This window comes from Camelus dromedarius, chromosome 32, assembly GCF_036321535.1.
Source record: "Camelus dromedarius isolate mCamDro1 chromosome 32, mCamDro1.pat, whole genome shotgun sequence".
NCBI lineage: Eukaryota > Metazoa > Chordata > Mammalia > Artiodactyla > Camelidae > Camelus > Camelus dromedarius.
In genome coordinates this window covers 14,206,938-14,219,347 of record NC_087467.1, presented here as the reverse complement: position 1 = coordinate 14,219,347, position 12,410 = coordinate 14,206,938, and the positions used below count along the sequence as shown (strand labels likewise).

The following is a 12,410-nucleotide window of genomic DNA, read 5'->3' as shown; positions in this document are numbered from 1 at the left end:
CGATCTCATCTGGGAATTTTCTGAACCTGTGGAGGAAGGTCCCTGAGATGAAATGTAGTGAAGTGTGGATTTCTCAGGAGATGGTCAGTTACTTTGAGATGGATATGGATTGGGGTCCTGTGAGGTCAGGACAGTGGCATGTGGCAAAGATGGGGTTCCCAGTCTTGGGGAGTTTCCATTCAAACAAATAAAAAGATAAATATCAAATAGCAGTAGGCGCTCTGTAGAGGATTAAAATACAGAGATGCGACAGTGATGGGAGGCTTATTAATATAGCCTCCTGAAAGAATCCCAGAGAAGAGGAACTCAAAGCTGGCAAGTAGCCCTTTTTAGATTTCATCAAATATGCTAGAGTAAGCCTCGTTCATCCATGGAAAATATGGTGACAAAGGGTGACTTTGAGTAAAATCTCCCCACTTTCCCTCACCATTTATTATTGTTGGACTGTTCCTAGCAGCCAAACTGGACTGTGTATGCTCCACGAAGAGCATGAGTGTTTGTGTTTATCTTTGTATCTCTGGTGCCTAGTGCAGTGCCTGCTGTATACTTGGTATTGAGCAAATATTTTGTATGAATAAATGAAACAAAATAGATTTTTCCCCCGTCACACCATGTATAAAAGAGGCCACTTTTCATTTACTTTTAAACTACAGAATGTTATCTGGTTATGACTTGGGTATGTGATTTTAAAGTTAAACATGTTTCTTAAAAAACATTTTCTTTTAAAAAAGAAAAAAAAGTATAGTTTTCCCCCAGATAACTTTGTTGATGGCACAAAGAACAGCCTGGAAAACCCTCCATTATTTCTTTGACTTTGATAGTGAATTGTGCTGCTTTTGTGGGCCTGATTCCTTAATCACTCTCCTAATCATTTGGCTTGGATAAGCTTGGCACTTCAGTTCTTCACTGCGCAGGCTCAGAGGTGGCTGTGTGCTGTGGGAAGCTGCTTTAAAACTGGAAATGTATCAGGGAGAATTGGAAGACATGGAGCAGTGGGGTGAATGGACCTGGGTACCTAACTCTCAGACCTGTAGAGGGAATGATACTTCGTGAAAGGGATACATCGACTGGGGTTCCCATGGAGCTGATTTCTGTCTCAAAAAACCAGATATGAATTTTATATTGCAACCCAATTGGTAACAAGCTTCAAAAGGGAACATTGCACCGACGCTGTCCAGTCATATGAGACCTCAGGGCGCTGTATGGAATACAGCAAGCATTTGTAGTACTTTCTAACGAAGATGCTTTCAGAATGGATTTTCCTTTGGAAAAATATTCTTAACTATTATAAATCATGCTAAGAAAAATCCTCTTACATTTTATTTTCCTCGGCCACCATCTGAGGGAATAGGGCACTTTTCTTTCTAGACCCGTGGTCTAGAGTTTTTCCTTCTTGACTTCTGAGGACCCTTTCCCCTTTCTTCACACAGTGGATGTTCTCTTTAATGATGTTTGTTGAATGAATGGTGCAGGAACCAGGTGCTGAGAATGTCACTGTTCTTCCTTGTTTTCTTGGTGTGAGGAGAGAGAAATCTTTCAATCTCTTTGGTCAGTAAGTGGGAATGACTTTTATGCTCTTGTGCATGGGCAGGCCAGACATCCTCTTCTGTATTATTGCTGCAGCATCTTCAAGTAGCTCACCGGGATAGTTTCCCATCTGAGTGGTGTTTAAAAAGTAAGATCAGTGTATTTGGAAAACAATTCATTGCACAGGAATCAAGTTAATCTTACTGGATAGCACCGTAGTACTCAGAGAACTTGAAAAACAGAGCAGTGAAAGTTGAGCCAGTTGCTCAGGAACCACAAGTGCAATTTAATTGAGGTCTGCGTTCAGGTGATCGGTATCCCCTGAAATGTAAACATTTCAAGGCTTAATCTACTTAGTACTGACTTTGGCATGTTTTAGTTTTTAACTCCGCTTCCATGAAACTCTGTTACAAAGTTTATCATTTTTTCTTAGCAGAGTGGGGAGGAGTCAGCTAGGTAGAGGGAAGATTTCACTATATAAAATTTAAATAAGGTAATTAGTTCAGATAGCAAGAAAATGTGTGGTTCTCTTTGTCCTACTGGCCTCCTTTTTTTTTTTTTCAATTTTTGAAAAGGATGCCTTTAAAATCTTATTTAGATAATATAGACAGCAATGCCCAAATTGTTTGCATCTGTTTTTGGAAAACAATCAGACTGGAGAGTAACCTCAACTTGAGTGTCTCTCTTTCCTTCTTTTGGGGCATTTCGTTATTGGTGCTCTGGGCCCCAGCTGGGCACAGCTAGGCTCAGCTTGTCACTCAGTGAACAACTCACTCCCACATAAGCAGGCTTTGGCTTTTTTGCTATTGAATCACCCCATTATGCTGTTAGGTTGCCTGGATGATGTGTTCTGTTGAGAAATTGTTTCAAAGCAACAACTGAATCACGGGGAGTATTTAGAACAAGTAAATTGACTTAAATGATGTACTTTTCTGTCTGAAAGTTGTCTGACTATAGAGAGAATGTCTATGGTGACATTATGGAAGCAGAGATGATGATTTGTGCAGCTTAAGTCGTGACTGTTTGTCCCCTTACATACGCTCCTCATCATTGACAATATCACCTTTAATCATACTGCCCCTTAAAACAAATATTCGTTTTTTCTTGTCTGTACATACTGGAACATAGTGTAGCCACAACTTTTGTTTTCACAGTAGATGCTGTCAGGCATTTTTCTAGGTCATAATAGTCCATGTGGTTATTTTATGAGGCATTTATCCTATTGCAGACTTCTCCCCCCATGTTCAGATAATTTTTAATTGTGGTAAAGTATACACAATATAAAGTTTACCATCTTTTTTATTTTTAAATTTTATTTTATTGAGTTATAGTCAGTTTACAATACTGTCAATTTCCAGTGCAGAGCACAATTTTTCAGTTATACATGAACATACAAATATTCATTGTCACATTCTTTTTCACCGTGAGCTACCACAAGATCTTGTGTATATTTCCCTGTGCTATACAGTGTAATCTCGTTTATCTGTGGTATATATACTTGTCGGTATCTACAAATTTCGAACTCCTACTCTGTCCCTTCCTGCCCCATTCCCTGCTAAAGTTTACCATCTTAACCATTGTTAAGAGTATATAGGTCAGTAGGGGAAGTAGATGCACATGGTTGTGCACTGCATCTCCAGATCTCTTAAAAAATTTTTTTTTAGTTTTTTTGGGGGGAGGCAGAGATAAATTAGTCTTATTCATTCTTAGAGGAGGTACCGGGGATTGAACCCAGGACCTTGGGCACACTAAGCATGCACTCTACCACTTGAGCTATACCCTCCCCCTCCAGAACTCTTTTTATCTTGTAAAACTAAACCTCTGTACCCCTTAAATGGCTCTACCTTCCCTCCTCCCCACAACCCCCGGCAAACACCCTTCTACTTCTTGTTTCTGAATTCAACTGCTCTACGAACCTCAGAAGCAGAATCATACAGTACTGGTCTTCTTGTGACTGGCTTATTTCATTTAATGTAATGTTTCAAGTTTCGCCCATGTTTTAGGATTTCCTTCCTTTTTAAAGGCTGAATACTATTCCTTTGTATATATGCATAACATTTTGTTTATTGGTACATCCATTGATGGACACTTGGGTTGCTTCCACCTTTTGGTTATTGTGAATAATGCTGTACAAATATCTGTTTGAGTTCCTGATTTCAGTTTTTGGGGGGTATTTGGAATTGCTGGGTCATATGGTAACTCTGCTTCTGATTTTTTTGTGGAGCCATCAAACTGATTTCCATAGTGGCTGCATCATTTTACATTCCCACCAACCATGCCCAGGGGTTCTAGTTTGTCCACATCCTTGCCAACACTTGCTATTTTCTGTTATTTCAATAATATCCATGCTCATGGGTGTGAGGCAGTATCTCATTGTGGTTTTGATTTAGCATTTCCAAAATGATTAGTGATGTTCAGCCTCTTTTCATGTGCTTTTTGGCCACTTGTGTATCATCTTTGAAGAAATGTCTTTTACCCACTTTTTAACCGGGTTGTTTGGTTTTTTTGTTGAGTCGTGGGAGTTCCTTATATAGTCTGGACATTAACCCTTTGTCACATATGATTTGCAGATGTTTTCTCCTATTCCATAAGGTGCCTTTTCACTTTGTTGATTGTCTCTTGCACAGAAGTGTTTTATTTGGATGTCGTCCAGTTTATCTGTTTTTACTTTTTTGTTGCCTGTGCTTTGGTGTCATAGCAAAGAAACCGTTGCCAAATCCATCGTACTAAAGCTTTTCCTCTCTGTAGACAGGCTTTTCTTTAAACCCAGATTTTCCCTATTCTGGATAATGTTGCAGTGAGTGGCTTCATGAACTTAGCTTTTTTCTTCTGTTGGCACTATTTTACATGACTTTCAGAAAGAATTTGTCCCCTTAGAGCCCATTTTTGGAGATACTGGGTGGAGCAGAGATTATCACTTGTCCTTTAAGCCAAAGTTGTCTTCTTAAGGAATGGTGCAAGGTGTTCAGAGAAGCATTCAGTGATGTCTTGATTGGTGATTCTATGAAGTTGACTCCTGTGGTCCTCTGGGACTATGATTTTTAAAACAGCATAGGTCACAGCAAAGGTACAGCCCTTTTAAGAGCAGTTGGGTGGTGGGGTGAGTTTATGTGATTATTTATTCAGTCCTCAGCTTTGAGATCTCAGGGATATAGTGAGATGAAGTGACTGCCCTGGGATGACTAGGTCCAGATGGCCCTGGAATTCCCTGGTAATACACAAAGTCCAATATCCCCACATATTTGAAGGGGAGAAAAGTTGTTTGGAGAATTCTTCTAAGAATTCAACAGTATATGAATGTGTAGAACATTTTCAGAAAAATCAAAGAAAGGCTTAAGAAACTAGCCATTTGTCACTGCGTTTGGGACATAAAATTACATTTAAAGAAGTATATTTAGTTAGGGACTGTCTTGTAATATGCTCATTTATTCAGTGGAAAAGTATTCCTTTGAAAATCACATGTATGTATTCCCTCCCACTATGTTTTAGGAAACAAAATCTTCATCAGTCCAATTTTTAATGTGCTGGAGAAACTTTGTTTTTTAAATTTCCATGGCAATGTTCATAAATTTATAAATAGACCATCCATTGCTTCTTTGTATTTTCGACAGTTTTCCTGCTTAATCCTCCGATCTCAAATTATTTTTGAAATCTCAGTCATTTCATCTGTAAATACTTTCATATACACCTCCAAAAAATAGTCCTTAAAATGTGGCTGTTATACCATTGCTGTACCTAAAACAAAAAACCAACTAATTCCCTTAAAAAACTAATACTAATTCACTAATATAATCAAATACCCATCAATGATCATTTATGGTTTTTTTTCCTTTTTTCTTTTTCATAAAGAAAACTTTACATACAATAAAGAAGGTACACATATGTAAATATCACAGTGTAACTACTCAGATCCAGATCAAATTAAAGGATGTTTCCAGCAATCCAGCATCCTCTTTCCAGCTCCTTCTCAGTCAGAATCCCTTCAACGGTATCACTGTTCTGAACTGTCATCGTTAGAGGTCAGAATAGTGGTTTTGAACTTCATATAAATGGAGTCATTCAGTATATACTCTTGTGGCTGACGTCTTTCATTCAACGTTACACCTGTGAGATTAACTCATGTTTTTGCATTTAGCAGTAGTTTTTTTTTCTCATAGCAGTGAACTATTCCGTTGAATGAATATGCTGCAATTATTCGATCTGTTCTACTGTTGATGGACGTTTGAATTGTTTCCAGTTTGAGGCCACTATGAAGAATGCTTATTACCGAGCCCAGGCTCATACTGCTTGCCACGTGACAGGCCAGTAAGTTGAGGGACAAGTTGTTGGGGCCAGGAGTAGTAACTTTATTTGGAAAGCCATCAGACTGGGGAGATAGTGGAGGAGTGTCCCAAAGAACCATCTTACCCTAGTTAGAATTCAGGCTTTTATACTAAAAGGAGAGGGGCTGTGGTTGGTTGTTGCAAACTTCTTGGTGTCTGAATCCTTTTTTCTTGCAGCTGTCCACATAGGCCAGGCCATGATGTTCCTGTAAACCTGGAACAAGACAAATGTTATTCTCTGTTCTGCAACTTTTTAATCTTTTTATGAATGAATGTGAAGTGTTATACTTTTAAAGGTCAGAGCCTTGAGAATTGGGCTGTCTTGTATATTTCAGGCTATCGGCAACATTCTTGTAGCAAAAGCAATAGAACACAAAGGTTTAGAGTAAAAGAAACAGGTCCAGTATGGAGTCAGATTTGTTCTACCCTATTACACTGTTAACATACCATACATATCTTTTGGGAGCATAATTCAATTCTATTCTATGTATATATGTAACTAAGAAAGAAGTTACTGAATCATAGACAGGCATTGCTTAGTAGATCAGGCATGTAGATGAGTTTTAGTAGAGCAGGTGTATAGCTTTGGTAGATGCTGCGAAGCAGTGTTTGAGAGTTCCAGTTACTCCACATCCTCATCAACACACGGTATTATCAGTCCTTTAAAGTACGGCCAATCTGAGAGTACAGGGGTATCTGAAACTGGGTTGCCAGTCATTTTTCACTCATTCATGGGAGTTCTTTATGTATTCTCAAGGTGAGCTCTTTGTTGGATATGTGTATTTGCCTTTTTTAGTCTCTTAGGAGTGACCAGAAATTCTTAATTTTAATCGTTTGATGCCGAGTAATGTAGGTCTCCAACTTGGTTGGCCTTCTTCAGATTTGATTTAGCCATTCTAAATATTTTGCTTTTCCATACAGATTTTAGAATTAACTTTTCAAAACACACAAACACACGCGTGCACACACACACACACACACACCTCAGGGATTTTGCTTGAGGTCTCGTTGAAGCTATAGTTCAGTTTAAGAGAGGATAACCCAGGACCTTGTGCACGCTAAGCATGCAGTCTACCACTGAGGTATTACCTCCCCCCACCTCCCTTGTTTTAAATGTGAGGTTTTTCACCATGTGGTCTGTTTCACTTGCCCCTGCCTCCTTTGTTATGTATCTTCTGGTATTTAGGAAGGTTTGTGTTTTGGTTCTAATGCTTGTCTTTCTACCTGGCCTTTCCACAGTGCCTCACTCCCCTCCCGTGTTGGTCGTTGCTTGTTGGTTCCTCGTGTGTGAGCACACGGAGAGGAGCTAGGAGCTCTTCCTTCCCCTCTGGCATCAGTGTTGGAGGACTGACCCTTGTCCTCTTTGGGAACATTTCCAAATCTCCGAATTGAATAAATTTTGTGTGGAAACACATGGGTGGGCCAAAATTGATTTAGATGAGGTAAATTCATGTAGGATTACCTGAATCATATTGAGTTAAAAAAAACAATCAAGTGGATGAAACAAGTGAACGTTGTTAGATTAAGCCTTTAAAACACCAGGTAAAGAACGCAGCATATACCTGCTTCTCAGTCAGGTCGTTACTGAGCGCCTGGTGCTCCCAGGTGCGTGGGGTTTCTAGAGACAATGTTTCAAGGAGGGAAAGATGTTTCCATTGCGCTGATTTTTCACTTAGATGAAAAGATGGTACGTGAAGTCCTAATGGCCAGGCCAGGGCACCATGAATCATTCATAGCCTTGGCTCTCCGAAATCTAATTGTAGTCAGGAACAAGAAGCAAAGGTAGCAACACTGGGCCCTCAGTTCAGCCTCTTTCATCTCCCAGAAGGACAGAGGAAGCGCGGGAAAGAGCAGAGACGGGGAAGCCAGGCTGATCAGCTCTTGACTGAGATGTGTCTGTTCGGGAAAGGCAGAGTTCTGTCTTTCATTCCTTCACTGATTCGTATTTGCTGGATGCCTGCTGTGTGTAAGGCAGGATGATGAGGGATAAGAAGCAAGAAAGAACATTCTAGTGGGGACCCTGATGTGCAAACCAAGTGATCACGTCGTGGGGTGGGAGCCTGGGAAGGCACATCCGTGTGGAGCTGCCGAGTGGGAAACAGCGTCTGTCCCGGCGTGAGTGCAGGGAGGTGGGAGCCTGCACAGTGCGCGCTGGGAGGTGCTGGTGGAGCTGGCTGTGGGGGGTGAGTGCTGCTGCGGGTTCTTCCCGAGGGACTTGAACTTCCTAATTCTTGTAGGTTCGAGTACCCTGTTAAGTGGGGGTAAACAAACTCTTCTTTGCTGTAGCATGTGAGTAGGTGCCAAGTAGGTGGAAGAAAAAATTGTGGCATAGGGTTAGCATTTCAAATAAATTGAGTTTACTGATCCCTGCCCACAACACACCCCTGCCCTCAAAGAGGAAAGTTCATGGGCATCTGAGCATTGGGTGTGTGTGTGTGTGTTTGTGCCCGCTGTCCCTCTCATGCACACCCCCACCAAACACACACATTCACTTGGGACGTAACCTCAATTTCCAGTAAAGGACTGACTAAATACATGGTCATTATAAAAAAAAAAAAAAAGGCAAAAGCAATGTATTTACACAATGACAAAAACAGTAAAATTATTTTTAGGAGCCAGTTCTAACTTGCTTTCCCTTTACTGCAATTTACAAGGATTTGGATTTTTGTATTGGTTGTGAATTTGAAGCAGAGCGTTTATTTTCTTATATTCTTTAAGTTGAATTGGTATTAGTTTGATTTGGCTTCATATTTGGCTTACATATAAAATTGGATAATGACTGTATTTCAGTGGGGGATGACTGACTTGAGGGAGGCATTCTTAAAGTCTTTTGGATGGGATAAGTGAGTTTAGAAGGTCTGGCTTAGTGGTAAAACCCTTTAATCTACTCTAAAAATAATACTTATTTTATGTGTATGAAGTTTTGAACATGTTTTGCATTTTAGAAATGAGTATTAATCGTCCTCCTTTGGCCGTGTATCTGCGGATGTCAGATGGGTTTACTGAGGCAGTGTCTATTACAATATGACTTTCTGCTCCTTGCTTGGAAGACTTGGGGGCAGACTTTATCCTGGTAGACAGACCTGTGAACTTCCTTGCCTCTTTTACTTTTTACTTAGGGTAATTTAATCAACTTGAAGACCTTAACAACTTCTGGCCAATTATTAGGAATATACAGAATCCTGGCATAGCAAATTTTTTAAAAATAAAGTTTTACAATAAAAATAATTTTATTTTGTTTTCTTAACAGAAATCATAGCCCATTAATGAGTTTTGGAGCCAGCTTTGTCAGTTTTTTGGTAAGTTGATGTGGGAAGGGGGTTTGGTGGGAAGAAAACAAACACATAGCGTGTCTTTTAGTGGTTACTGGCTGTATGCGCTATTGAGGAAGGTCTTTGACGGTTAAAAACGAATAAAATGTTTGCCTCTTAACACTGTGAGATATCCTTCCCTAAGTTTAAACATAAAATGCTTATGTGCTACTTCTGGAGTATTATTTTCCCAGCCAAAATCCTTTTTAAAATAAACATGTAATCAAAAGACCTTTGCAAAAATTAAAACTGCATTAGAGTTGGGAATGAAAGACTTTGGATAATAAAGGTCCGCTCTAAAATTGCTGAGAAAGAGCAGTTAAATGAAAGACCAGTCAAATCAGCAGAGCTAGTTTGTCATTTACTGTATACATTTTCAAGTGTTAATATTTAGGAATTGAGGGAATAGGTTGCAGTTGGTTTTTAAAGTAAATTGGGCAATGAAGAAAATCGGATGCTTTTATTTTTCAGAAACATTTATCACACAAACTACTTTCAGACATCATTAAAGAAGAAACTGTCATAGAATTACATAACAGCAGCAACAACAACAAAAATCACACGTAGAGACTGAGAGAAGTAAAATGGAGAAGGCACTTAGATTCCAGGTTTAGAAAGATCTCAGCAAATGGGCACGCTGGAAGCAGCCTGACGGTACTCAGTCACAGCCAGCTTCTGGCGACAGGGACTTTCATTCAAGCTACTTATTTATTCTTACTGCCAGGCAATGTAACAACATTTTTATTATGCTTTTTAAGGCCTACTCTTTGCAAGAAAACGTAGTTCCAGATCTTAAGGAAAGTGGTTCTGGGTGGGGCGGCAGCTGGGCGAGGAGGCTGTGGCAGAGTTGGGATTTGGTTGGAAAATGTAGTGGGGATGCTTGGGCAAAGGTGGCTGTGCTCTGGTTTGGCTAGAATGGATAAGTAGGTTAGAGTCATACGAAGGAGGCCCAGGATGCCGGCCTGGGTGGGCAGGTTGAACGTGATAAGGAGCAGTCAGTTAGTTACGATGAGTTCATTAGGTCCTTCCAAGAACCCGGTGTCCTGTCTCTGCCCCTGTGGCCCGTTTACCTCAGAAACCTCAGTCCTTCTGGGGGAAAATAGCATGTTTTCAGCAGAGGATCATTCCTCTGTAGTCAAATGTGGCCTGAAGAAAATCTACCAGGATCAGGTGCTTGGAAACAAGCTGTCAGTGGAATTTTTTCACTGTGGACAATAAAAAATGAGTTTCTTATAAGTGAGCTCATTGGAATTGCTGTCCCTGAAAAGACTGATAATTTTCAAAGAGCACCTACCAGCTGATGTTTTGTGCTGTATTTGATGGAGCCAGGGGTCCATGTGTGGATAGAAAGCAATTTTCATTGAGACCATTATAAAAACTGAATTAAGTGGACCAATCAGAAATTATATAGAGTTTTATTACTGCGTTTAATAACCAAAAAATTATAGAACAGTGAGTGCAAGGACATTTGTTACCATGTTTTTTCATGCTGGTGTAATAGAGGTATGTGCTTATTTCATACTGAGATTATAGGGTTTTTTTTTTTAAATGAATAGGGTATGCTGTAGCATTCTGATTCTCTTACTTGCAGTATATCATTTAGATGGTTTTTTCCCCCTAGTTTGGAGTTGTGTTGTCATAAATTGGCCTCAATATTCAGACCCTTAACTGCTTCATTCTTATTTCTTTCTCGGAAGAATGCTATGATGACATTTGAGGACGAAAAAATGCAGTTGGCTTGTGATGACTTAAAAACCACAGAAAAGCTGTGTGAAAGTGAAGAGGCTGGAGTTATTGAAACAATCAAGAATAAAATTAAGAAGAATGTAAGTATTATGCCTTTAGATTTTGAACTGTGTGCCACTGGGAACACGGTTTATTTACTTTTTGGTGTTTAGAATATGGCTGAAGCACTCGATGTTGCGTACAGCTTTTGATTATATAAAGTGTGTTTCTTGTCGCACTGGAACCCCCTTAGTCACGAGAGCTATTCAGTGCATGGTCTTCTGGTATCTTAAAATCCCCTTCTCCCATAGTGGGCCACGTGGCAAGGGCTTTGGTAATGAGGCTTTCATATGTGTATTTCAAATATGTTGCATTTTGGCATAATTCAGTAGTTCAGCTGGTTGCCTCCTTTCCCAAGGCCTCTCCAGCCCTGGTTACAAATAAAGTCACAGTGACATGAAAATCCACTTTCCCTGATTTTTCTTTCACCTTTCAGTGCCAGAGTTCCAGGCTTTGGAAGAGGCCTCCCCTACTGCTAATGTTTCTGGAGTGCCCAGAGGTCTCATGTGTGTCATGTGTTCAGCTGGCAGACAGTCTTTTGGTTGCATATATATCAGGAACCACTCGTCTCTTCTTCTCCTTCCTGTCAGTCCAGGTGGCTTCCCCTCTGCTCTTGCTTGTGTGTTGGCCAATGAGGAGCCACTGATGGGCCCAGAGTACCATCTCCTGATACTCCAGGAGGGCCGGAGTGTTCCTTGATTCCTCTCCCTCCAAACCCTACGTCTAGTCAGTGACCAAGTCCTGCTGACTCTTTCTTGAAGACCTGAATCCGTCTGCTTCTTTCTGTCCTCACTGCCGTTTCCCTTAGCCAGTCACCATCTCCACTTGCCTAAAACAACCGTCACTGGCATGATGCCTCCAGTCTCACTGTTATCTAATCATTCTCCAAAATACAGTCACTAAAGGTGCAGATAACATGTTGCTGGTTTCATTTTCAGTGTCCCTGAACCCCGTCCCTTGCCATGGCACTTAAGTCCAAGCTCCTTAATGTGGCTGACTTGCCATTGACTTTTCTTCTGCCTAGAACATTCTTCTCCCTCTTGACCTGATTTGTATTCCTTCTTTAGTTGTCCCTTAATGTCATTTCCTCCAAGGACTCTTGTCCGAGCCCCTATACCCTGTTAGTATGCGTCCTACAGGCTCCCATAGTTCCTTGTACGTTATCCTTCAGAGCACTGACTACATTTTACACAGTTATCAGCATTCCCTCGTTAGACTGTAAGTTTATTTACATATCTATCCTCAATATCTAGTACCATGGCTGGCACCTGTGTTAATAATTAACGTTTGTAATGGGTCCTTGCAATCTAAAAAGCATTTTTACATACAGTATCTCGTTAGCCCTTCCAACAACCTTGCAGAGTAGCTATTATTAAAAGCAAAGAAACAGAAGCATCAATCGCTGACATTTGCTTAAGCAAACAGTGATGGCTGCTGGAACTGGATCAGGAGCAACAGTGACCAC

The 12,410-nt window shown here is 40.3% G+C and overlaps 1 protein-coding gene across 2 annotated transcripts in view; it reads left to right on the top strand.

Annotated features, from left to right (window-relative positions):
* TTC39C (tetratricopeptide repeat domain 39C) overlaps positions 1-12,410 on the top strand; it is an 83,201-nt gene that overhangs the window by 27,951 nt on the left and 42,840 nt on the right. The window contains exons 2-3 of one of the 2 annotated variants that reach the window (XM_031439058.2): positions 9,100-9,148; positions 10,858-10,986. In XM_031439058.2, the coding sequence (XP_031294918.2) occupies positions 9,100-9,148; positions 10,858-10,986 (178 nt within the window). Of the gene's footprint in view, positions 1-9,099; positions 9,149-9,591; positions 9,815-10,857; positions 10,987-12,410 lie in introns of those variants that run through there. The other variant, XM_010977018.3, reaches the window with a different exon arrangement.